The 26,336-nt window shown below is 39.6% G+C and overlaps 1 protein-coding gene across 1 annotated transcript in view; it reads left to right on the forward strand.

Moving 5' to 3' along the window:
• Positions 1–279: 279 nt before the first annotated feature.
• The window catches only part of ANKRD26 (ankyrin repeat domain 26), a gene marked incomplete at its 3' end in the record, with an annotated part of 40,772 nt that continues 14,715 nt past the window's right edge, over positions 280–26,336 (forward strand). Inside the window, exons 1-18 of the mRNA XM_029085392.1 lie at positions 280–296; positions 1,842–1,956; positions 2,203–2,376; positions 2,479–2,585; positions 3,100–3,237; positions 4,013–4,161; positions 7,694–7,744; positions 10,571–10,604; positions 10,684–10,756; positions 12,037–12,097; positions 12,453–13,480; positions 14,193–14,337; positions 15,889–15,950; positions 17,132–17,234; positions 19,897–19,925; positions 20,028–20,094; positions 20,186–20,230; positions 25,870–25,955. Coding sequence (XP_028941225.1) covers positions 280–296; positions 1,842–1,956; positions 2,203–2,376; positions 2,479–2,585; positions 3,100–3,237; positions 4,013–4,161; positions 7,694–7,744; positions 10,571–10,604; positions 10,684–10,756; positions 12,037–12,097; positions 12,453–13,480; positions 14,193–14,337; positions 15,889–15,950; positions 17,132–17,234; positions 19,897–19,925; positions 20,028–20,094; positions 20,186–20,230; positions 25,870–25,955 — 2,484 coding nt within the window. The remainder of the gene's footprint in view (positions 297–1,841; positions 1,957–2,202; positions 2,377–2,478; positions 2,586–3,099; positions 3,238–4,012; positions 4,162–7,693; positions 7,745–10,570; positions 10,605–10,683; positions 10,757–12,036; positions 12,098–12,452; positions 13,481–14,192; positions 14,338–15,888; positions 15,951–17,131; positions 17,235–19,896; positions 19,926–20,027; positions 20,095–20,185; positions 20,231–25,869; positions 25,956–26,336) is intronic.

Consider the following 26,336-nt stretch of genomic DNA (forward strand, 5'->3'; position numbering starts at 1 on the left):
GCTTGGTTGAGGAGGGTGGCAATGAGTCCACGGGTTTTCTAAAGACTTTTGTGTTTGCAAAGCTGATAGTGACTTCTTCAGTTTTGTCATGTTTCCTAGTGCTTGGTAGTAGCAGCTTTTAGATGATTGCAGACTCCTTCATAACCAGTCCTGGTTAGCTTTCAGATAAACTCCGTTGCCTTCCGCTGAGGCGTGGCGACCTGGTTCAGGAACGGCACGGCAACTAACCCCAGGTTGGTCGGTCCATCAGCTCACAAACACCAATGTGGTGGACGGCAAATGGCGTTTATTGATAGGTGACACAGCATTATATAGCTGGGGTTCACAACGTCACTTCTGCCTGCTTACATCATGAAGAGGGGCCCTATCTTTCCATACAGCGCGACATCTTCCGGCCGCCTGACCCTGACTACTACAAAACTCAGGCAGTCATTTCTTCAGAGATGAAGGATCCTGCATACTTACATGGGAATTTCTGAAAAAGTGGTGGTGGTTGTTCTTGAGGGACTCTTCTGTTGATGCTTCAGTCTGTTCCCTGTCAGTAGCAAGACATTACAAGTTCTTTGAAGTTTTGTGTGTTTTTCTTGTCCTTCTCCTTGTTGCCACGGAGGAGGCTCATCAGCTGCCCTGTAACAGGAAGTATCTGCATTACAAATTAGTGTGTTTCTGCATCACATGCTTCTGCATTTATATACCTCTCCCTTTCCATTCCCACCTAGCCAGTGAGCCATTGTGCTCCTGTCTCTCAGCAAGGTACCAGAACAATTGCACAGTTAGCTGAGCTTTCCTAAATACAGAGAAGGACCTACACACAGTGATGCGCTTCAAAACTAGTGCTGGCGTTCCCCTCAGTACTTGAGGAACTGCAGGATTTTTGTTGTGTCACCTTCAAGGGAGGAAGATCCCGACTTGTCTCCTGCTCTGTTGGGACAGGTGTCCTGCAGAGCAGCAAGCGTTTTGCCTTTTGCACAAAGTGAAGCTTGTGCTGCTTTGTGCCTGTGATTTAGAGGGAAGCACATGCAAGTACTTTCTGGGTGATTGTGTCTTTGGGTACAAGGAGGCTGGTTACTTGACGTCAGACCTAACATGTTCTGTGGTTTGAAGGAGCCCTTTTCTTTCTGGCAAGGCTTTAACTTTAAGAAAAAAAGTTTCATTTTCCCCTGCTGGTGATGTATTGTGAAAATACAGTATTCCTTCCCTGGAGAGGACTTCCTCTGTAGTACACTTTTTCTGACTATGCTCGTTACACGTGTCAGGAAGATCAGATATTACCTTCCTGTAGTCAGGGTTACAGTGTTCTGCTGCCTACTTTGCTACGTGTTATCGGAGGCACTTTGGTGCAAGCGTGTTCTTGTTTTTGCTACAATAGTAAGCAAGCTCAAGAAGAAGCAGAAATTCTCAAAGTGCAGAGAAACACTAATGTTCTTGCTATAAAACCCATCTCCTACGTTTCTGATACACTTGTGGCACATGAATGATCATAGAAAAACTTAGAGGTTTACTTGCCATAATCCTCAGATTCCCAAGCTTGGTCTTTGTTGCTGTGCCATGTGATAGTCCTCCTGGAGGCAGTGACCAGTGTCTGGTCACAGGAATCTATTTGTCCAGATTCAGTTCTACAGTGAAGGAAACATTGCCTTGCTAAGAGGACACTGTGGAGGGTTTTTGCTGACCAGCCTCGGGCATTTCATGTGCAACTGCTGTTACTGGTAATACAATGAGAAACCTTTTCTTAAGCTTGCTTTTTGCAAAGTGAAACTTGTGGTCATATCCATTTATCACAGTCTGAAATTATTTCTTTAGTTGTCTGTCTGTGCTAATTTAATATATTTAATTTTTAGGACACCTCTGCATCTCGCTTGTGCGAACGGCCACGTGGACGTCGTTACGTATCTAGTTGAAAACAAGTGTAAGCTAAATCTTTTTGATAATGATAACAGATCACCGCTGATGAAGGTATGTGGAATATGTTGTGTTGTTGTAAGTGAGGCCTGTTGATTATGCACTAAATGACGTATCTTGCAGGATTCTTTCCATAGACCTGTGTAGAAACATGCATATTGTGGTTGCCATGGAATAGACCTGTGTTAGCTCATGTTTGAAAGTGCTCTTCTTTCCCACCGTTCAGCAGCTGGGTGAGTTGTGACAGAGTGAAATATAAATGTTGGAAGTCTGTCTTTCTTTTTTGTGTGTTATTTCCAGGCAGTACAGTGCCAGCAAGAAGAATGTGTGGCCATTCTGCTAGAGCATGGTGCTGATCCAAATCTGGCAGATGCTGATGGCAACACTGCCCTTCACCTGGCAGTTCTATCTCCAAATACAACTATAGCGGGGCTGTTACTCGAGCATAATGCCAATATTGATGCTCAGAATAAGGTATTTCAAATTTGTTTAAAAAGGTCTTTCAAAAAGTTGCATTAATATTTCTCTTGAAGGGTTTTTTGATTTTTAACTCCATGTATTCATCTATCCTTTAAGGAGGGATATACCCCGCTTATTCTTGCTGTCTCCGAACATCATGAAGAGGCAGTAGAGTTTCTTCTTAAAAAAGGAGCTGATGTGCATGCTCGAGATCAGTGTGAACGGTGAGGGGTTTGTTAAAACTCTACATGGGTCTGTTCAGTATTCTTTATGTTGAATTGATGAGAGGCATTGGAATAAGCTCTGAAAAAAACCAAGGAGCCACACAGAAGGAGCTATTTCTGTGTGACCTGTGAAAGCAGGTCTGCACTTGACTGCTGTCATACCTAGGTGAATGCCTCCCATGTTGAGGATTGCAAGAAGGCGTTGTCTGTGATGGCCCTTCTGGCAGGAAATGTGCCATTAGCTCAGCAGTGTTGCCTCAATTTGAAAAACTGTCTCCTGGGTAGCAGCATAGTTTGTATGTGAGTTTTGTCTATGTGGAAGCTTTGCCTGAAGATTGGACATTTAATTATTTTGCCTTCCTCTCCCATTTATTTTTGCTCTTAATACTTAATGAAAACTGCTTTTTCTTTAAATTAATGTGGAAAATGCTTTTCTTGAGAGCAAGTAGGAATAAAAATAATTACAGTGTCAGTGTAAAACGATCTATTTCATATCATATTTTGGATGTTTCAGAACCTCACTTATGACTGCTGCTTCTAGTGGGGAGCTTAATTTGATAAAAATTCTTCTTCGGTATGGTGCTGATGTTTCCCATAAAGACATTAATGGATGGACAGCTGAGGATTATGCTGTTATTCATGGACATTCTAGGTAAATTTTTAACTTTATCGTTAGAATAAGTTGTCAGTTATCAGTGTGGCTTTTGAACATTTTTGGTAGCAGCACCAAGGTTTAATGGTGTATTGAGACCTGACTTGAAGCTGTGCTCAGTGATGTTTTCTGATATGTATCATTCCCGTGTCTAGTGTTAATTTGGAAGTCAAGGAAAATTTCCACCTGGAGTTCTCCATTAGATTTCAGTTTCTGTTGCTACGCTCACGTTGGCCTAATATAAACTCTAAAAAGTGTCTGTAGCCCATGGTTATCCAGAGGTGGAACTTGGCAAACTGAAATACATGTAAACCCTCTCCCTAGACCAGCAGTGTTATCCTTACTGACTTCATCTACAGTGTCCAGGAACTACCAGCCTTTTGTTTCAGTGGAGATCTAACTGATATCCCTTTTTTAAAAATCTTAAGCGGTTTTACTCCTTCTATGCATAGCTTTGTACCTATGGGTGTTCCTTCTATAAGGTGGTTAAGTGTGCTTAAAAGCTAGGCCGAAAAAAATGTACTAAGCAGGAGTTAATAACTTCATAGGTATGAATATGCATCTATAGAATGATTGTAGTGAGTACTGAAGTATGTAATAGTCATGCAATAAGTTCTGTGTATATTACCCTTAGCAAATGGATACAAATATACGAATTAATGTGACTGAATATGTGTAAGATGGATAATAAGTGGCTGTTAACTATTCCATTAAAATGTATATGCAAGTATGTGGTTATTTTTACTAAATATATTTCCTCTCTTTCTCTGTATAGCCTTAGTAAACAACTGTCAGAATACGCAGACTGGGAAAACACAGGAGAAGCTTCTGCAGGCGGTGGACAAGGCATCATGGTACTTAGCACTCCTCACCGGGCAGGAGCTGCTGGCTTTACGTTGGGTGCACCTGCTGTGGACAGAGGAGGTAGGATCCTTAAGCCTGGAGGAGCTAATGAGGAAAATTACTGTGGCTTTTTCTTTAGGTGGTTTGTATTGTTAACGCTTCCTGTGTTCAGCATTGACTTTAGTGAAGGTGTCAGATGGGGCAGCACAAGAAGCTTTGTGAATGTGCTTATTTGTCGCTTCTTGTCAGGCTGTGAAGGTGGTTGTGATTTGTGTGCGACATGTCCACTTACAGGGTTGTTGCCTTCTGCCTGTCAAATTGCCCATCTATGTAGGTTTTCCTATAGAGAAAGAAGGGGAAGGTGCAAGGGTGGTGTTGGTTTTTTTGTACTTTTACCTATAGATGGCTATTCAGATTGTGAAAATCCAATTGAAAAAGCTGTAGGTTCATCCTGAGTAGTTGTTCGTATTTCTGTAGTTGAGAAGCAACAGATGAGTTAGCAGGAAGATAAGTCTCGTTGATTTCCACTGAGTCTGTGTGTCTTTGTTTTGATGTTGATAGTTTCACCTGCACTAAGCTCCTTTTAGTGAGCCATCTTATTTCTAAGCATCAATTACAATTGTTTCCATGTAGGTACTGTAGAGACATATTTAGGAGAAATTGTCTTGAAAAGTAACTTTGTTAGCAACAACAATGCAGTGTCTGTGTGTCCTGTCTTTTCATGGACATAGTTTGATTTACAATTAAAATACTGCTTTTCTTCCGTGTTCAGTAATTTTATGAAATAAACTTCAAAAAAATCTATATTACCTTCTGATCCAGAAAAATAATTAAATTGCATTGTGATCAAAAAATTAACTCTTTCAGTGAGTTTTTAAAATCCAGTCTATGCTTATGAGCTCACATAGCCCCAGATGAATCTTAAAAATTAGTATTTTAATCTAAACAAAATTGTTTGTCTTACACTTTACATGTCAGGCCCTATAGTGGGAGGTCTAGTTCTTTCTGGTTTTTTAAGGTTGTTATACCAGAACTATGTGGCAAATGGGCAGTAGACAATGTTCCATTACTCCTTTTTTTAAATATGTCAATAAATATGAGCAAAACACAGGATGTTTTTCTTCATTGACTTTTCCCAGATACGGGGATTTAATTTAGAGGCGAACTTTGTTCCTTTGACTTATGAACATCTGCTTTGGTTTAGTGTAAGGTTGGTAAAGCTTCTTGATAGATTGAAGAAAGGATGATGATGATGATTATTATTATTATTATTATTTTACCCCTGGAAAGGGATTGGTGCAGGTAGTTTAATCATCAAAATGTTGCTTTCACTGAAACAGCAATCTGTTACAACCACCTGTGCATGTAGATAATTCTTGTGGTACCATGTTATAATAGCTGATAGGCCTAGGTTATTTTAAAATATGTGGCTTGAAGAATAGTACTGTTATGTGATTCAGAAACTCACACACCCTCAGGGAAATATGGGTTCTTGAATCAAATAATTTGCCTCGTTCCTTGAAAATTATAATATTACTAATATAAGTCCCCAATATTATGGGAACTTCATTTGAAGAGGCATAGTAAGTGTGAAGAGAATGTTAGTGGGTTAAGGACTTAGGAGGAGGAGGAATATGCTCTGTTCTCAGTCTGTTTCTATTAGGCTTGTTTTTCTTCTGAGTAGGATGAATGCTTTTCTCCTTGTGCTCAGTCTCTTAAAAGATGACCCCAGCATGGTGAGCGAGGGAGGTTAGTAGCACGTAGAAAATGCTTATTGGTATTAATTCTGCAGTCTCTGACTTGCACCCACAAAGCACAGGTCCTGCATCATGAGAGTCCCTTTGATGTGCTGCAGTAACAGGCTTCAAAGCCTCTTTTAGAGGAGTAGCTGGGATGATCTTGAGAGACCAGAGAAACACCCACTCTGAAATTATTTTCTTTTGCTCTTCTGTACTATTTTTCTGGGATCTTCATTGTTGTCCTTATTTCTTTTGCTGCTTTTGCACCTGTTGAACATTATTCAAAATATTCCTCTCTAATGACCAAGTCAGCATAATATTTAAGCTTATTTAATATTTAATGCTGATTTGAATGTTTACTTTTTGTCAGAACATGAACCTTTTCATTAATCACAGATAGGTTTGCAAAAACCTCCAAGTGAATGGTTTCCAGCACTAGCATATTGAATGACAGACTTCTTAGATTTGAAGTTAGAATTTATTTGGCAAAAAATAATTATGCAGTAACAGCTTTTTTTAGCTACTGCACTGCATATTAGTGTATTGTTCCTTCATTGTTTGTGTGAGTCCCTGCAGAAACTGTTGGTTTTTCACTATAGAGTTCCTGGAAAAGAAATGAGTGCTTCAGTGTGATTTACGTCTCTTGAGATTAGGAAAAGTTGTCCTGTATCACCTCTTAAGAAAACTGAGAAATAGGGAAGGGATGAGAAACCATCTTGAGGTCCTTTCTTAACTCTTTAAGTGTGTGTTTTTTATAGAATTCCTTTGGCCACATGCATTCCATGTATTTGTGATAAAATCAATATAAACAGGGCTCTCTTCTGCTGACACAAATGTTATGGCTTTGTCACAAAGAAATTTGGTGTTGGGTAGCTGCAATAACAGAGCTGCACCATTTGTTGATTTAAAATGCAAGATTTTACTAAGTAGGATGGGTAGAGCAGGTGGGTAATGATTTGTATTATAAAACTTCTGTTCCACAACACACAGGTATGCATATGCACACAAACACAGATGCATGACACTCACACCAGTCAGTGCACCCAGTTTTGGTCCAATTGTGGCCAGGCTATTCATTCTGACAGCTGGTCACGTCTGTGTTCTGGCTGGTGGCATAGTTTCTGTGCGTGACCAGTTCAGCATGGCCAAATCAATATAAGCAGGACCCTCTTATCTTCAAACTGAGGTAGGAGAGGCCTGTGTTGCATCAGGCACCGATTGACACAACTTCTAAGGTGAGCTGGTTTAAGGCAACAAGTTTCTGGATTGCTTTTTTAGTGAGAGATAACAAACATGCTAAAACCATAACTTGAGTTGAGTGAGTGTAAATAACAATGGCTCAAAGATGCACAATGGTGTGAGTCCTGACAGCCAAGATTTCCCTCAAAATTTCTGGATAGTGTATCTCCAAGGTTTAGTTGTTGGCACCTAAGGATTTTTGGGATGCTTAAAGGGAGGGATTTTAAGTGTGCTGTATGTATAAAGCACTCTACAAATGTGAACAAATTGCATTTGCAGTCTGTGCTAGACAAGGACTAGTCAAGTTGAGGGAAATATAAAGTTGGCAGTAGAGTAAATTTCTGACAATCTGTTTCACTATTTCAAAATGTTGAAATATGGATATTTTACATGGAGCAAGTAAATTAAGTAGCACTGTTTGACACTGTCCCTTGAAAGTAGAGTTCTGTAGATTGTGATTGGTTTTGTTTCTAGCACTTACAACTGTAGAGTAGGCTGATAGTCACAGTGCATTCTTTCACTGCTATAGCCTTATTGATTTGCTGCTTATGTTTTCCAAATTTCTGGGAATTAAAATTTATTCTGACGTAATTGTTTCGTCTGTCCTTTCCATGCCTTTTCCTAAATGAATATAGGAATGCACCAATCTCCTAACCAGACATCAAGAACAGGAAAATCAAGGAAAGGTATTCTATACAGTAGCATTTCAAACATGAAACATGTTGTATGATATACAAATATTAACACATCTATGATGTTTATTATCCTGGAGGTCCCTATTTTGATGGTCTTGATTTTATAAATAAGATTGAGAGCAGGCTTTGGGTGCTTTTTATTTATTTACATGTTTTGCATGGGTCCTTTGTTATTGAATTGAGTGTTTGCTTTGTGTCAGTATTGATAGTAAATATATATTTATTTATTTATTAAATATGTTCTTCTGTTACTCCAAAATGGAAATGGACTTAAATTAAAGTGGAAACAGGCAATCCCCAGAAACTGCTTTTATAGATCCCATTTCTATGGTAGGGTATCAGGGTCTGTCTGAAAGCTAGCTCATGAACTTTCTCTCTTGCCTTCTGAAGGACAGTGTGACCTGTTTTTGATCGTTGCTTAAAGTTAGTATACATTTGTCCTGGTTTTGCTAGGATAGAGTTAATTTTCTTCTTAGTGACTAGAATAGCTGTGTTTTAGTTTCAGTGTAAGACTTCTTATGAGAGGAATGTTGATAAAAGTACTAAGGTTATTAGTTGCTGCTGGAGCAAAAGTAACTTACTCAGCTGGTTTGATTATAACTGTACTAACTGAAAGTATAACTGAAGCCACCTGTCAAGAGTTTATAATTGACAGCTTCACCTTATCCACTCAGTTCCGAGAGACACATTTTTATTCAGCTTGGGCGGTTAGCAGGTAGATTAGACTACTGGTACTGAGTTAACAGAAAACTGTAGTATGTAAAACTAATTAATATTTTTAAATATTATGCATTTGTAATAAGAAACATTAAAAGTCAGAGACTGTGTTGGTATTTTAAGTGTTTTAGCTTGTCCTGACACTGAAAGTTTCAGCCTCTACACTTTGTCTACATGACATGTCTACACTGAATATCTACACTGTTTTTCATTGTTTAAAAGCCCTGTTCAGGTCAGGAGATGTACTCATCAAAGTTCCCACATTTGTATCTGTCTTTAGGACAAATAAAATTTCCATGCTCATTTGTGGACTGGTAGTAGAGGAGATGTCTTCAGGCATTATATGCCTCTGTTTTCTTTTTCCTTTAATGATTTTATTAGTTATAAAGAACTTGAGGAATGCTGAAATAGGTACTGCGTGGAGGTTATGTTTGTTTTTTCCTTTCTGTCTTGGGAATTGAAGAGCCCTTTTGTTTCATTGTAATTGATGATAGCTGAGAGGTTTTAGCACTCTTCAGGCTGGATTCCTGGAGTTCAGATTTCTTTTGTACATCAGTGATGCACTAGAGAGCACGCTGATCGAGTTTGCAAATGGCCCCAAATTGGGGGGATCAGTAGATATGCTTCAGGCAGTGCTGCCATTCGGAGGGACCTTGACAAGCTGTGTAAATGGACTGTCAGGCCTGTTTTAAGAAATTCAGCAAGGGAAATGCCAAGTTCTGCATGTGGAAAGGAACAACCACTTGCTACAAAACATGCTGGGACTGTCTGCCTTGAGAGCTGCTTTGCTGAGAAGGCCCAGAGGGTCTTGGCAGAGAGTGAGCTGAGAATGAGCCAGCAGGGTGCCCTGGCAACTTAGACAGTCAGGAGTGTCCTGGGCTGTATTAAGAGCAACAGAGCCAAGAGATTGAGGAAAGTGATTGTCCACCCCTACTTGGCACTCACTGGATTGTGTCCAGCTCCCTGGGTATGATTTTTAGACCCCAGTACAAGAGAGAGTGTTCTTTCAATAGTGAGCAAGTTTAGTGGAGGGCCATCAAACTCACCAGGGGCAGGAGTACTTGCCCTTTGAGGAGAGGCTGAGGAAACTGGGCTTATTCAGCCTAGAGAAGAAGCAACTTTGAAGGGGAACTAGCAGCAGCTTGCAGTACATATCGGAATACAAAGCCTGGTGCTTCCCAGTGGTGCATGACAGGAGGTGGAGATACAAGAGGCATAAATGGAAACAAGAGAGTGTCTAGTTGGATGTGAGAAGCTTCAGTATAATAAGGACAGTAGAACAGAGAGGTTGTACAGTCTTCCTCCTTCAACACGTTCAAGACCAAACTGGATAAAGTCCTAAGCAACCTTATCTGACCTCATAGCTGAGCCTTCTCTGAGGAACCAGTTGGCTAAGACTTCCTGAGGTCCCTTCTGATCTGATTTATCCTGTGATCCTACCTGCAAGTTGCCTTCATAGCGCTGATGAAAGCTTGGGGTGTAGTATAGAATGCTCTGGTTATGCCTCTTTTGTCTGTTGAATACCCTTTCTGGTGCAGTACAGAGAACTGCTGGTGATTCTTCTACCTGGGGATAAGCTTGATGATGCTTTTTTATTTTCTTTACCTTTTCAGAATAATCTGTAACTGGGTAGAGTAGCAGATAGTGTAGTATATACCATAATGTTACATAAAATAGTAAAATCTCTGCATGTGATGGCTACTCTTGTGTAATATGAGTATTTCGGAGGTTTGTTTACTTGCTGTATCGCTAAACCACCACCATTTTGTTAACTGTTTACTAATATAGTATATTCATGCTATGCTATTTGTTTTAGTTTCGAGATGTTTCTTAAACTTCTAGGTATAAGAGTCCAAAGGAGATATAACTCTGGTCTTTTTTTTATTTTTTGCTTTCTTTTTTTTTTTTTTTTAAATTCAGTAGGGCTTGAAAAAGCAATTGTTTTGAAAATGCATTCATTCATGCTGTCTTGTGTTGAATTGACTACCCAAAGTTTCATTCTGTTGACCTGTAGAGTTGTCCATGTTAAATGTTTGTATGTAATGGTTAATTTTTAGCATGTCAAATCTAATTTCAACATGTCAATTAATGTTTGAACAGCAACAGATGACTTTTCCCAAGGAGACTCAATAAGGTGAGACTTTAAAAATATCTAACCCTTACCTGAGGAATGATTTGAGAGACTCTGTATTCATTTTGCTTTGCTTTTTAAGAAGCTCTGAGAAAGAGGGGAGTGATGACAGTTGGCATACTTCTGAGGAAGAAGAACTTGATTTTACCCCCAAGGTATGTTGCGTTTACAGGAAAAATGTCCTGTAAAAATAAATTACTTGAAGGCAAGTTTTCTCTGGATGGAAAGAAAATGCAGTTCCAGCCAATACTGTTTTCTCCTTAGAGGCAGTCTCTGGCCTGCCAGCCTTTCTTCTGCTGGGAATTTTTCCTAAAAGACCTGTACCTGTGTCAGAGCATGCAGTAGATTTGTGGTTTGGGGCAAAAGAGCAATAGGTGTCAAGATAAACCGCATTGTTTTATTTGTTCTTGTTCATTTGAGTCATATTTGGAGACCCTAAAATTTTATATGTTACTGTTATAACCTCTTCTGTTCTTCTCCAAATGTTCTTATTGTTTCTTGTAAACTTGGTGATAGAATCCTAGCTGATAAAGAAAAAGAACATTTATTTATCAAGTTCTACTGAAATCCTTCATCACCTAGTTCTCCTTTCTTCCATGTCAGGTTCCTCAAGAGCACTCAATGGATGAATTACTCAAATGGGTCGTCTTTTTCCTTCTATGAGATGGCATTCCATGCTTGCATGTAATCTCACACTGCATGTTTTCCCTCTTTTTGGAATGATTGGGTAGTCTTTTTGTCAGCAACAAGCTCTTGCACCTACTGTTTTTACTAATGTTCTGAAAAATTATCAACTTCTGCAGTGATGTCTGGAGCATCTATTCTGTTGCGCTGGGATTCTGCAGTGATGAGGAAGCTGAGTGTGGTAGTTCAGCCCGCTCTGTAATGCTGGAGATGCAAGCATGTTTAGTTTTAACATGATTTCATTTTCTTGCACTGATTTAAATAGAAATTATGCATTTTTCTGGTATAATGTTGAAATTTAGGGATATTTTGGTATGTGTACTTGCAGGGACTAATTTATGCAGGGGGATCTTAAAGTTACTTGTGTTGTGCACATTCGCAAGTAAGCATCCTGAAAATGCTATCTTAAATATAGCTGGATTTTACTTCAGTATTAAAACAAGATTTAATACTGAAACAAAAATATTAAAACAAAAATTTTCAAACTGTTATGCATGTAAACATAGTTTTGGAAATAATTTCCAGAAGGGTGGCTGCACAGTGTTTTGGGGTGAAATCCTTAACTGAATTTCATGTGAGGAGTGTTTGTGTAGTTAAAAGCAGGATGGAGCCAGCACCTGAGCACTGTCAAAAGGACAGCCTGATTATATTTGCTATTCAGGATTTGATGTGAACAAAAGGTTTGTTGATGTTACTGGGTTTTGGGTTTTTTTTTAATAATAATTTTGCTTAAATAAATTTTTATTTACAGAAGCTACAGAAGCCAAACTTGACACTGTTAATGAACGCTTCCCAGCAGTTCAGAAAAAACTGTAAGCTATCTGGAAAAGATTGCATGATGTTCTGATGCATAATTGTAGACTTGCTAATTATTTTTTTGTATCCTTTTTATATATATATATGTATATCAAATAAGAAAAATAGTATTTTGAAAAGACAGCACTTAGTAATTTGAGAATAAAATAAATCATATCATTAAAATTAAGATACTATTTCCCTCCTAAGCCTTTGTCCCTGGTCAAGTCCTTCCTCCATCCCACCCATCCCTTACCTAGCTTCTCTCAGCCCAGATGACTTCTCTCCTGTACATTAATGTGGTAACATGCCTGTTGCTATTTACATAACTCCTTCTGTTCACATGCATTTTTCCTTTTCTTGTGCTTTCAGGTGGTGGTGATGCTTCTACAGTTGAAAGTCATAAGTCACCAAAGAAAAGCCTCAAACAAAGAATGCCATCAGTTGCAAACCTGAACAAAGGCGAATGTGGAGAATTGTTGAATCAAGATGTCTCAGATGCAAGCAACCTGGAGGAAGAAGACTTGGAGGAGGAGGAGGAGGAAGAGGAGGAAGATGATGATGAAAATGACAATGGAGATGATGATGAAGATTGTGAGGAGGAAGAGGAAGAAGAAGAGGAGGACGAAGATCTTACTCAAGATGAAAAGGAGGAAGATCTGGAAGATGAAGAAAGTCAGTCTAATGACATAGTGGAGGAGGAGCAGGGGGAGAAAACAGAACCAAAAGGAGAAAGGAATCAGAAATTGGAGTATATTAGTAACACTAAGTATGAAGGGGAAGCTCAGTGTGGAACTGGAGATGTCTGTGATGATGGTGATAAAATAAGTAAAGAACTTGATGAAAAGGTGGAGGAGTCTGTTGGTACTCCCGTGTCTTTTATAGATGGGTGTTATGAAAGGTTGCAAGAAAATATAACTGCCATGTCTCCAAAGATAATGAATAATGAAGTATCTTGCAAGTCAGTGCCAAAGCAAGCTGTCTTTCAAAATCTAAATAATTTGCAAGATACACAAGAAAGCTGGAACAGGAAGAGCATGATTCAGGAGAAGTTTCACGGAAGTACTGACTCCTGTTCTGCAGAGTCTGAAATGACAGGCTGGAAAAAAGAGATACCTCAGCCTCTCCCAGATAGTTGTGGTCTTAAGGAGAATAAGTCAAGCTTTGGTGATGGCTTTGAAAGTGGTAATAATTCTGGGTCAGCAGCAAAAAACCCAAGACTTGAAAGTCAAAGACCGAACTCTGTCATTCTTGAACGTTTGGATGATGAAGATACTGAAGAAGAGCAACATGAAGAAGTAGATGATAAAGTCTGTGAAGCACTGAAACAAGAAAGTAAAAACTTGCGCTTAAATAGATGTGAAGAAAATTTAAGAGTAGCATTTCACTCAAGCACCAAAGTAAGTATATAGGGATGATTCAATCACAAGGGTATTTTCTAACAGTAATATAAGTAAGAAACAAATGGTAAACTGGAAATCAGTTAATACTCATTCTTCACATATATCCATCTTTTGATCCTTTTTTGATATCACAAAATGTCTTACTCCTAGCCAAAGCAGTTTTTCAGGTATAAGAACAATAACAGGCAGTATTTTCAATATTTTTTTTTCTATTGGTTACAGTGGTTTTGCAGGAAAAAGAATAGGCAGTAGACTTTTTCTGGAATCAGTTAATTTTTTCTCATTTATATGTACAGATTTTATCTGTGAAGATTTACTGCCATTTAGTAAAATTCATGGTGTGATGATTGAAAGTGAAGAAACAAAAATAAGTTTGCATAAGATTGAGAGCAGGAAGCTAGTGATTTTCCTTGGAGCAAAGTAGGGGAAAAGAAGGAATATGTTCCAGAATGATGTAACTTAAACAAAGCTAGAGTTAGATTGACATGAGGCAGTGCTTTTCAGGGGCTTTGCAGAACCAGGGATGAGGCTTATGACACTAGGCATTGCTGTTTACTCATAAATTCCCATGGAAAAACCAAAACTCGTGCAAAACAAAGCTTAAAGTTTCCCTCTTGTCTTATACAAGAAAGGTATTTTTCAAGTTGTCAAAGGATGGCAAAAGTGCTTGTTTCTGCTCTTCCCAGCTGTTTTGGTCAATCTCTTTTAGGAAGAATCACCTGAATGGGAAGAAGAGGAGGAGGAGCAGAAGGAAGACACTGGTGAAGAGCTAGAAACTGCAGTTGTTGAGGGTGGGAAAAATTCTATTTGTAATGATAGCCATCAAGTCCACAGTGCTCCAAAAGACAACGCTGGTGAGAGAAATGAGTTAGTAAATACCAATCCAAATTCTTTATCTATGAATATTAATGCACAATGAATTAACTAAAATGGTGATTGACTTCCAAGATAGCAAATTTTTCTCTTACCTGTGAATCCTAGTGGATGTTGGCAGAGAAGGAAAGCAGATTTTGTTTCTTTTCATTCACTCTTGAAGAACTGAAATTGTGGTGTTGGATTCCAAATGATGCCAAAAGCAAGTGCCACTCTTGTTTTTGTTGCTGTGTTCTCCCTGAACTGATCTGAACAAGGAGGACTAGAGTGTCTTGGGTGTGACAATACTATTCCCCTTTCTGGACCGTACTGTCAGATTGAAAAGCTGTGATTGCTCTTGGCTAAAGCCTGGGAAAGATTTGAGTGAAGCTGAGAGAAAGCTGTTCTGTTCCAGTGCTTCACCATGTTCAGATTTAAAATGTAGAAGGTCTCTCCAGTGCCACAGTTGTGTGTGCTTGAAAGCATTACCAGCTTGGTCAGAGTTGAGCACTTTGGTTCTTACCTCAGGAGCAGGAACAGAAGGCACTGTTTCCATTGTCTGTCTCCAGAGAGAAGCTTGATGTGGTAGATGTTACCAGAGCACGTGTAGCTACTGATCAAATGCTACACAGGGTGCCTGGCAGAACCTGCTGTATTCAAATGTTGTGCCTATACGTGTTCTTCTGTCTCTGTGCATTTTTCCATAAGCGTGTGTTTGGCATCGTGTAAGTAGTCAGAGTCCAGGCTGGAACCAGCAGTTGCCCTCGTCTGAGGTGGCTGCCCTCACTGGTCTCCAGCTCCTTCCCCCTTCTTTGTGTGCATGTCTCCACACAAGTGAATCCTCAGTCAGTTTTACCTAATTGAGTAGCTTAAAGCAGAGAAATGAAGATCACCTAGTCTGGCCAGGAACCCATTGAGACTGAGCCTTAGGTTCGTTTCATAGAGAAGCAATTTGGCTGTTAACCCCCTGAGATAGAAATGGCTTTTGTGTGTTTGGGGTGAGTGTTTGAGCTTTGAGCTTCTATTTTTAAGTGGTAATGCTTAGGTGTCTAGCTTCTGGGAAAGTGCAGGTTTCCATCAGGGAATATCTTTCCTGTCAGTACTTCAAAAGGAGCATCATTTCTTGGTGTTTTTTAGTGATGTTAGCGTGACGATGTTTTGGATAGTGTTTCTATGGTACCTCCTGTACAGTGGGAAGTGGTAGTAAATGCCAAATTCTGGAGCTGTAGGCTAGAGAGCAGGTGACTTAAAGCCTGTATACCACTCCAGCATGCTGGAGTCTCCACCTGAACATTACCCAAGCATGAGTGTTGCTTGTAGCTGTGTCAGCTGTTATGCATAGCCATCTTCTACTGGAAAGGAGGCAAGAGGAGGTGGTGATTTAAAGGAAATACCATGATGGGTCTAGGTGTGAGGAAACCCTTGAATAACACTTACTTCTTAATTTGTCCTTGACAATAGAACCACTGCACATCTTTTGGATGCAGGGCTTGACTGATGGGGAAAAGCACAGTGAAATGCAAACAGTGTCTCATTTCTTACCTTGTTTGTAGGTGCCTTACCAGCAGTGGGAGCAGAGGAAGAAGAAGATGCTGAATCCCCCTGGGATTCTGAGGTACTTTCCATGAAGGACACAGGGGTTCCCACTGGGGCAGGAGGAGGAGGGTAGGAGTAAGATCCAGAAGCACTTGAGACCTTGCTTTTGACATGGGCCCTACCATTGATGAGGCTTATTTCCTCTTTTCCTGCTTCTGCTATATGCTTGTAACTGGGAGCCCTTGAAATACTACTGTTCTAGGCCAGCTGTTCGTTTAGGACTGGGATGAAGGCAGGCCAGGCTAATGACTTGGGTCTCGTAGCAACTGGCTTTTGAGTTTGTTTTCTAGTGTAGTGTTGAAGCAGTGAAGTTTCTTCCTTCTTAAAGTATTCTTGAACTTTTCACAGGGGCTGGAAGGAGTGTTGCTTTTTTACCATACAGCTCTATTCTGCTGACCTAGTCAGTGGTTGCCCTTAGGGTTTACAATCTAGATGGTTAACTGCTTCTGAATAGATCCTTCCTACCTTTTGTAGGTGTACTTTGGCTCTTTTTGAAAGTCATGTTTAACAGAGGTACCACACGAGCTGGCTGTATTTGCCCTTTTAGTTCTTTCTGTCTGTCGTAGTGGGCTAGAAGAAAATGAGCAGGGTCTGTGACTAACCCCTCTGGCTTCTCTTGTGAGGGAAAACAAACTCTTCCCCACCCCCTTCTTTAAAAAAAAAAAAGTCTGTTTCATTTTTTCTTTTTTTTTTTAGCTAGCCTTAGCTTCTCTAAGCTTTGCCTTGCTAGTCTTTCTTCAACCCAAATCACCCTTCTGATTGGAAGTAGCAATGTGTTCACTCACCACTGCAGGATACATGCCTAGGGAACGTAAGCACAAACTTGAATGTTAAATAGAGGTTCAGTACAAAAGTTGGATCACCAGAGACCTGCAGTTACTGGTTCACAGCCCACATCTTGAATTACCATGTTAATTCTCTTTTGTCGTTGTCCAGTTTATCAAGTTTTATCAACATGATAAAATACTTCAGATGAGTTGTGTGTGTTCTCAGATCTTAGGCAAAAACCTCACAACTGCTGTGATTTTCCAGTATACTTTGTCTTGATTTGTCCTTTCCGAGGGTCTTATCAAAGGCTTTTGTGTCTCTACAATACTTGATTCTGTGCTATGCAAGTTGGCTTAGCAGAAGCTTTTTGCATAGAAATGAGTTGAAAATGCATTTGTACCAATTCTCATGCATGTGTTTTAGATTATACAGACGGATTCTGAAAGTCCGAGAAAAGCCTCGTCCAGTGTGTTGCTCCCAGCTGCAGACAGACGTGGAGCGTGCTCACAGACTGTGTCAGGGGAACGCGACAATGGTAACTGCCTGGTGGGCTGAATGTTTGTCTGTAAGCATTTAGAAGCTAAAGTGAACTTTTGTCAGTGTCTGTCTTAGGAATGCTGTTACGATGTGGGTGTGTGCTATAGCAATGAAGTGCTTAGTATTTGTTAATTAACACCAGTTATTACAGTGTGTGCTAGGCAGCTTATAAAGGAAGTTGTCTTGTTTGCATTATGTGTGTTCTTCGGACATGTTTATAATTTTTTTGATTCAGGTTCCTGTTGCACAGTGATGAAAGTGTATGAGGTTTAGGACTGACCTGTCTGAAAATTTAAAAATTCTTGGATGTTAATGCAGCAGAAGAAAGCTATGATCTGGCAAAGCATATATTATTTTCTCTAGCTTAATTTTTGACAGCTTTCTACTGTGCTTTGCCTAGGAGCTACAACGTGACTTAAAATTCAGGTTTTGTTGCTACAGGTTTCTGCCTGTAGCTTGTGACACTCTCTCTTGAGCATCTTGAGCACAGGATGGCAAGGAAGTTTTGCTTTTGGGGTAGAATTCTCTTCTGAAGGTTTTCTCCTTTAACAAGTGGTGTGTCAGTCCTGCTTGTAGTATTGGTACAGTAGAATAGCTGAAGAAGCTAAACCAGTTTTAGTTTAGTAAGCTGTAAGCAAACCTTTGCAAGCTCCTGGGAGCTTGTAAATCTACTTGTTCAGTAGTTGTCATGGAAACCTGCTTTGTATGATTCTAAGATAAGTTTAAAATTAGTGTTCAGTAATCAAGATTATTATGTGTGGTGGTTTGACCCACAGGTAGGACCATGCAGTCTTGCACTCACTCATCCAACCTGGTGAGATGGGATGGGAGTCACAACAAAGGGGGCATCTGATTAGGATGAAGGAGAGGGACGGCTCACTCACCTGTTATGGTCATGGGCAAAACAGACTCAACTTGAGGAAGAAAAATAAAATTAATTTGTTGCCAGTCATCTGAGTAGCACAATGAGACATAACAACCACATCTTTAAGACACCTTCCCCCCACCTCTCCCTTCTTCCCAGACTCAAATCACTTTGCTTCCGATTTTTCCACCTTCCCCCCCCAGCGGCACAGGGGACAGGGAATGGGGGTTACAGTCAGTTCACCTCTGCCACTCTTCCTGGCATGAAAGCCCAGGAACAAGATGTTCCAATGCAGCTTCCATGGAGTCACAGGGCTCTTTGGGCTCAGCTCCCGGCTCTGGAATGGGGACGTCCACGGGCTGCAGACAGGTCTCCAGTCCAGCGCACTCCCTCACCCCCACTCTGGCTTTGAGCAGCTCTCACAATCTCAATACAGTCATGCTTGCCCTCAGGCTCAGCTTTCCTGCTCCAGTATGGAGTCCTCCATGGTCTACACGTGTGTATCTGCTCTGCTGTTGAACTTCCATGGGCTGCAGGGACCTCCTTTGCCTTCTGCTCCATACAGTTGAACTGGGTGCTTGAGGTTCTCTGTCCTCCCCCTCCTCTTCCTCCTTCCTCCTGCAATGAAGCTCTCTCTTTGTTTAGGCCGATGGTTGTCTTTTATTCATGTCAATGCCCTCTCCTCCAGGTTCATCTCACCTTCTTCTTTCTTCAAGACAGTCCTTCCCCTCACCAGTATGGATTCGCAGACACGTTTCTCTAGCGCTAATTGGCTCAGTCTGGGCTGGGGGGTCTCCGCCTTGGAGCCAGGGGAGTTGTCGCTCTCACAAGGTGGCCCTTCCCCCACTACCAAAAAACCCCCCCCCCCCACACACACACACACACAAACCCAACAACGTATGGTAATCTTTCTAGGTATTTCCATACTGCTAGACCACCAAGTTTACTGAAATCCAATACTGGGGGTTTTTTAATGATTTTTTTTGTGTGTGTGTAAATATAAAAATTTTGCTGTGGAGCCATTCTTAGTAGCATTTCATATACTTCTTTCACGGGGAAGACTCAGACTGTAAGATGACTGAAGTAGAGGATTTGAGGAAGTATACATGGGCCAGTAGATTGTGTGGGTCTGGAAATTATTTAATGTTGGCCATCAATTTTAAAAAAAGAAAAAGTATTTGGAAATATGCTATAAATGCAGATTACAACCAAATACGTTTGTTTCTTTTGTTTCCTTGCAAGCTAAACCAGAATAATCTGATGAGAACTATCTTGATTTTACCTCATTGAATGATACACATATGAAGTTTCTTTGTCTGCACCCATGCTTTCTTTGTCTCATTACTGGAAAGGAAAATACTCCTCAGCATTAAATACTTGCAGGATAATCACAGTCATAGTGCTGTTGAACTGTTTTATGATCATTCATTATAGCAGACCAGCTTTGGCTTTTGAAATAATCCTTTTGTAAAGCAAGATTCAGCTCTATAAAAGGACTAAATATTTTTATCTTGTTCTGTTAACAAGCATGACCTTATTGCTTCACATGTATTGTCCTAGTTCTGTGATTATTATTTTTTAAATCCAAGGTGCACAATGGGAAGTGTGCATTGTCCATTTCTTGTATACTAATACAAATACTGTATGATGAGGTAAATTGATGTTAGGTATTGTACTTTTGATGAAATAATGCTTGCAACTAATACTTAGTTGTAGAAACTACTGATGTTAAATGGAGTAAAAGATACCTTCAATTAAATAAAATAACTCTTCCCAAAACGTTTTCCATCTTCAGGTTTTTTGGAGAAACCCATCAATTCCCAGGTAAGTATTTGTTCCTATCAGACTGACTACTTTTTTTTCTCATTAAGTAATACGTAGGTACTTTGAATTTGTTTTTTTTATCATTGCATTGTGTGTCTATAGCTGAAGATGACTGAATCTGTTTTGGAAATTAATGAAGCATCTCCTAAAATAAGGCAGCAGAAATCAGGTAATGTTCACGTCATGTGGTTCTGGGTTTACCTTCATAATCTTTCTGGATAGGATTATTTAATAAAGCGTCTGATTTATTTGTTTTGCAGATCTATTGGAGGAATTTGGTTTAGGAGATGCAGAGAATATTGAAGGTATTCATAACAGTCTTGTTGTAGTGTTCTTTTATGCACAGACCCATTGTACTTGCAGATTTTTTCCTAATGTTAGATTAATGGTTCTAGCAAGGTGTTCTGGGAGAAGGTCTACTGAAAAGTGCCTCTATGCATGTGTGTGCTCCCTCCTCTGGTCTGCCTTTCAACACTGTAAATATCCTTCTATGATGTGGGCTTCTTCCACCATACCTGCTGTCATCTCCCCGTTTCAGACAGTCCTGAAGTTTGCTTTCCTTTCAGTTTCTCAAAAAAGCCCTTCCTGATGTTCCTGGTTCTCTAAACATGTGCTGTGGCTGATTCCAGGCTAGGGATCTGCAAGCTAAGCTGTCCAGGAGCTGCACCTGAGACAGAAACGATAATTCTTGGGCTCATCCTGTAGCTGTACTTAGCAGGATTTCTTACTTGCCTGACTTCTCTCTATCTGTCTGGCAGTTGTTTTGAAACATGTAGCAAATACATTCCTCTGAGGCTTCTTTCTCTTGTTTCTGGAAACTGACAGCAGGTTCAGAGGTAGGGGAAGGAAGTGGGGAAGAAAGACAAGGTGGGAGGAAATAACAGCGTCAGCACGTTGTCAGGAATTCTCTTTTGTTTGGAAACAAGCCTAAAGATGAACCAGCTAGTTGGTCCACTGTATATTGAAGAGAGGATATATGACCTTAACGTTTTTTTAATGTCTTTGTTCTAATGTTTATTGACTTGCATATTTTTTAATGAGATGAGAAACAATTCCCCATGCAGGTTTTAGAGTTTTTATAATCAGCTAGTGAAACTATGAGCCAGAGAGAGGTGAACAGATAGGTAGGCAAGTATGTGAACTTGCAGCTTCTAAGTGTAGAATACAAGTAGCTCCAAGTTCTTTGGCATCCTTGTTTCAGGGGAGGGGAAAAAAAAAACCACCACAACATTGTTCTTTTGACAATAATAGAGATTAAACTTCTCTCTAGGAAAAATACCCTTCTCCTCCTCTTCTTACTCTTCTTCTCCTCCTCTCGCTCTTCCCCTCTCTCTCATATATTCATAATGGATAAGCAATAACAGGACCTCTTTTGCCCTTTATTTTGTGGTGGTAGTGTTTTTTGTAAGATGCATAGAGGTTTGTTAAAAGTTATTTAGTTAAAGCATGAGTTTTGGTTTTGTCTATATTACACAGTAATGTGAAATGTAGCCCCACAGTGGAACAGTATGTTATATTACAAACACAGAAAGGAAAGACTGCCTTTTCATAGCTCATTTCATGTCAGCTATTTTTCCTGTGTGTCTTCATTCATTCATGTCATGTTGTTTTTCACCTATATGTTATCTTGAAGATCAGGTGTTAAGAAGTACATCTGAAAATTTCTTTCAAACTTTTATGTTTGGATTTGGGTTTAAGCAATTTAGATTGCTTCAGCAAAGCATCAGAATTCCTGCAACAAATATTTCTAGCTCTAAAAGGGCTGAATGCTATCCTTCACGAGTTTATTTCCTAAGTCTGGAAAACAGATACAGAATCTTGCACAATTAAATGTTAAATGAGAGATAAAATTCCCCATTCTATTTACTTTGTTACTCACTCAGTAATAACTTCTTAAAATCTATTTTTGGGTCAAAATTAAGTATTGGTGTTCTCGTATTTTCTGTATGGAAGAGTAGCTGCTTTGCACTGTAATCTGCAAAAAGTCATTATGTAACAGTTTATGAGAATGGAAATCTCAGAAGAGAGAGGAGAAGTAAAGGCTAATTGGAAAGAACACTAAAAGTCATCTTTTGATGCTAGCTAGAGAACAGGCAAAGTAAAAGGTCAGGTATTTGCATCTTTTGTATGCACGGGGATTTTGGTGTATTTGTATCTTAGGTATTAAGCCTCATACACCGAACCCTACTGCAGGTAATAAAATACATGCTAGTAATAAATGACTTGCAAAAATCCTGGCATTTAATTTGCTCTGAATTTTTGATATATATTTTTGTAAATAGCAGGCTCTTTAGAAGCTTCTGCCAGTTCTATCAGTGTTTTAACTAAAAACTTCTCCCTGCGCTAGAAGTGAAAAAGTCTTGACAATGAGGAGTCATCATTCTTTCACAGTGTTAACAGGAGCCAGTAATACAGAAAATAGTCATGAATTACTGCTCCAAGGAAAGAAGAAATTTTACTTGAAACAGCTAATGCGACTAGTCCCTTTTTTTTTTGTTTATGTTTTTGAATTATTTCCAGTGGCTGGAAAAATAATTACTGATTAGAGTTACTGACACAATGAGAACTGGAATTTTGCAAATGGAAGAATACTGTTGCATTTCATCTTTCCTGCCTTTTTCATTGTTCTGTGCTCATCATACAGAAATTTCAAGATTGATTAAACCCTGTAGAAAAGAAATCTTATGGGCTCCAAAGATCCTAAAATCTTATCTAAGGACAGAGACTTCAGCCTTAAATAGCTGCTACTGAAAACTTTACAGTGGACCATGATGGGCAAGATTGACTAGGAGTTGAGGTTGCTTTTGATTATAGCAGTATGGCACCTGATTTTAAAGTGTCTGTACTGTGAAACAGAATCCAAAACTTTAAGACACCTACACACTCTGAACAGAGAATGTGATTTGCATATTTAGAAGGCCAGTACAAAACTCTGGGTGCTGGCAGGTCTGCTTTTATCCAACTTTCAGGCAGATACAGTTGACCAGAAAAGCTTATTTGGTCTGTGTTGTGCAGTATTCTTCAGGAAAGGTGTTACAGCTCTCCTGCATCCACCAGATACTTGTATTTTAAGCAAAATACTATCTTTTAAGCAAAATTGTAATGTCCATGTTACATGGTGGGAGTGCTCACACATATCAGGTTGTATAGTAGAAAGCTGTGTGTGTGTTGCAGTTTGAAACCTGAATTAACACTGATGAAGTGACAGAAGAAATGCAGTAAGCATACCTTTATGGAAATGGTGTAGGAGCAGTCCTGTCTGTCTGAGAGGTTGACCCCCCCTCCTGCTGTACTTGGAGTGGAGAGGCTTCTAGGAGTAGTAGAAACTCCGAGCCCACTGGTGTGTCTAGACTCCTCTCATTCTAGGAGATACTGTTAGCACCCAAGAGCCTTATGTGCAAATTACCACCATACTGGATGCCTGTCTGTGCCTAGTTCTGCTCTCCAGAGTTCTTTTCCTTTTGTTTTCCGATAGGATGTTACAAATCGGTGTGACATCTGTGCAGATGCTTCTCTTGGATTTTGTCAGACTCAAATGCTTCTGGCCACCCCTTCCAGCTGGCATTCCCAGAACTGTCTGCTCAGTGAGGGAGGGCCTTGCTGGTTCAAATTATCCCTCCACATTACAATTCTAGTAAGAGGGATAAGGACCCATCTACAAAAACTATACATAACTATTGGATGAAAGGAAGATGTTGATCTCCAAATTGTGGAGGTTATTTGTATAGGAGCTAAGTGTTTACTTATTCCAAGCATCTTGGTATTAATAATTTGTGACCGCTCTACAGTACCTTCCATGGTGCTATCTACAAATGTTCCTTGACCACCGGCCCATGTGTCTTGTATTTCTAATGCTGATTGAAGCCTTCATCTGCAAACAGCTTGGTATTGGGATACCTACAAGCATCAGTAAAGGCTAAAAGTACTCTGTGATCTTGGAAAAACAAGAAAAAGGGAAAAATGCCTGTTTTCCTTATAGAATATTATTGTTAGATAATCATTAATTATTGTTGTTATTATCTTTAAGACTCATCAGACTGTCTGAAATGCATCATAGTCATCAATAGATCATCATAACAACCCTGTGAAATAAGTGCTGTCAACCCACTAATGACTAATGTGTGTTGGGATAAATGCCTTGTGCTAAAATACCCAAAAAACAAATTTATGAAAAATCTAGGAAGTCGCACCCACCAATGATTGTGGTGGGAGGAGAAGCTTATTTCACACTGTGTAACTTTAGGTTAAAATCAGCCTCTGGAGACTTGTATGGCTGAGGAGCTTAGCTTCCCAATTCAGATGTACAAGTTGTAACTTTACCTAAGCTTTTATATCATGTAATCACCTTCAAGAAATGAAAACTTGCAGAAGGAGTCACCTAAAGCAGAAAATGCCAGAAGTGAGGTTAGCTCTGTGACTCACTAATACTGGACTCTTTTGTATTTTTATGATGATACCTATTTTCTCCCTGTCTTGCTTACTTTTCTTGCAGGAAGAATATTGTGTCCCTCTTTAGCAGTAAAACTTTGTGTATAGAAAAGCTATTACACAGAATCACAGAATGTCAGGGATTGGAAGGGACCTCGAAAGATCATCTAGTCCAATCCCCCTGCCAGAGCAGGAACACCTACAATAGGCCACACAGGAACATGTCCAGGCAGGTTTTGAATGTCTCCAGAGAAGGAGATTCCACAGCCTCTCTGGGCAGCCTGTTCCAGTGCTCTGTCACTCTCACAGTAAAAAAGTTTTTCCTCATGTTTACATGGAACCTCCTGTGTTCCAGCTTGCACCCATTGCCCTTTGTCCTACTGTTGGATATCACTGAGAAGAGCCTGGCTCCATCCTCCTGACATTCACCCTTTACATATTTATAAACATTTATGAGGTCTCCCCTCAGTCTCCTCTTCTCCAAACTAAGGAGACACAGCTCCTTCAGCCTTTCCTCATAAGGGAGATGCTCCACTCCCTTAATCATCTCCGTGGCTCTGCGCTGGACTCTTTCAAGCGTTTCCCTGTGCTCCTTGAACTGGAGCAGTAAAGGAGGTGTGGGGTAATTAAAGTGAAAATCCTCTGTCTCTGTTTTTAGATGCCATACTTGAGCTGCTGGGACTTGTTTCTTTCTGGATACTTGATGCTTCAGAGTGTTCAGTGTGCCTTCCACACAAACAATGGCAATGAGTTGCTGCTTCTAAATTGTATCTGGGCCTATCTGGAGTGCAGTTCTCGGATGTAATAGATTCCAGATAGGCACTCCATAATGGGGAGCTCAGACTGAGTGAATGCTTCTGAGGAGGTTGTGACCTGTCCAATATTACTTAGAGTTTCTGAGAGAAAAAGAGTGGAATCCAGTTTTCAACAGTACAAGTGAAACGTCTGGATCATGGGTTATTTCCCAGTATTTCACAAGCTTGTCTTTCATTCAGTGTCCCATCCATGTCGTCTGCAACAGATGAGGCAGCATTTTGACTAAAATGCTCAGTCCAGATCTATGTCTAGAGACAGATTTGTTTCATCCATGGAGTAAAGCTGGGCCTTAAAGATTTCAAGCCTGTGATTTTGTTGTTTGTGATTTTCTGTGCACAACACATAGGGAAATTAAAATTGTAGGAGGAATGCAGCGTGTCAGATAGAGAGAGATCAATCACCTCTAAGAAACAGGAATGGTTATTTGTGACCATTTATAGTGATTTTCAGCAAATTTCCTTTATACATTAAAAAGTAAAATGCCCTGGAAGATTGGAATTCATACAGATGCATCTTAAAACTGTATTATAATTTTCTCTCTAGGAGCTCACAAGTTTGAGGAGATATGTTATTTTGTGTTAAGTTTGGTTTTTTTTTGTTTTGTTTTTTTTCACAAATACAATGATTCAAGATGCACTCCAGGTGTAAATAAGTAGTATTAAGTCATGCTGGTTATAAAAAATATGTTTTTTCACTGTAGGTGAGTACTCAGGATCTACCTTTCATATGTCATCATCAGCTGAAAAAGAAGACATCAAGGATGCAATTGAAAACTATGAGGTGCAGGTATGTAAAACTCAAATATTTTTAATTAGAGTTTGAATTGGGAAATTGTATCATACACTAAGGTAAAGAAAACTTAACAGTCAGTGAATAATGCTGAGGGGAGAGTACTGTAAATGAAAGTTCTATTACAGTCTGAAGTAATGTTGGATATGATCTTCTTATGGTGGGGTAAAGTCCTTGTCATTACATTGAATACTTTCTGTTATACTGGTTTGCTTAAATTTTGGCCAGTGTTTTTTCTTTTGTGCAAGTGCTGAGAAACAGTGCAGTCAAATGTGGTTTTTTTCTCTATGCAAAATGCACACTAAAGTGAAGAGGGAGATTTGTCTGTAATATGCTGATCAGTTTGATTAGACGTACCTCCTCTTCCTCTTTGTAAGA

The sequence above is a fragment of the Antrostomus carolinensis genome, unplaced genomic scaffold, assembly GCF_000700745.2.
Source record: "Antrostomus carolinensis isolate BGI_N321 unplaced genomic scaffold, ASM70074v2 scaffold6046, whole genome shotgun sequence".
NCBI lineage: Eukaryota > Metazoa > Chordata > Aves > Caprimulgiformes > Caprimulgidae > Antrostomus > Antrostomus carolinensis.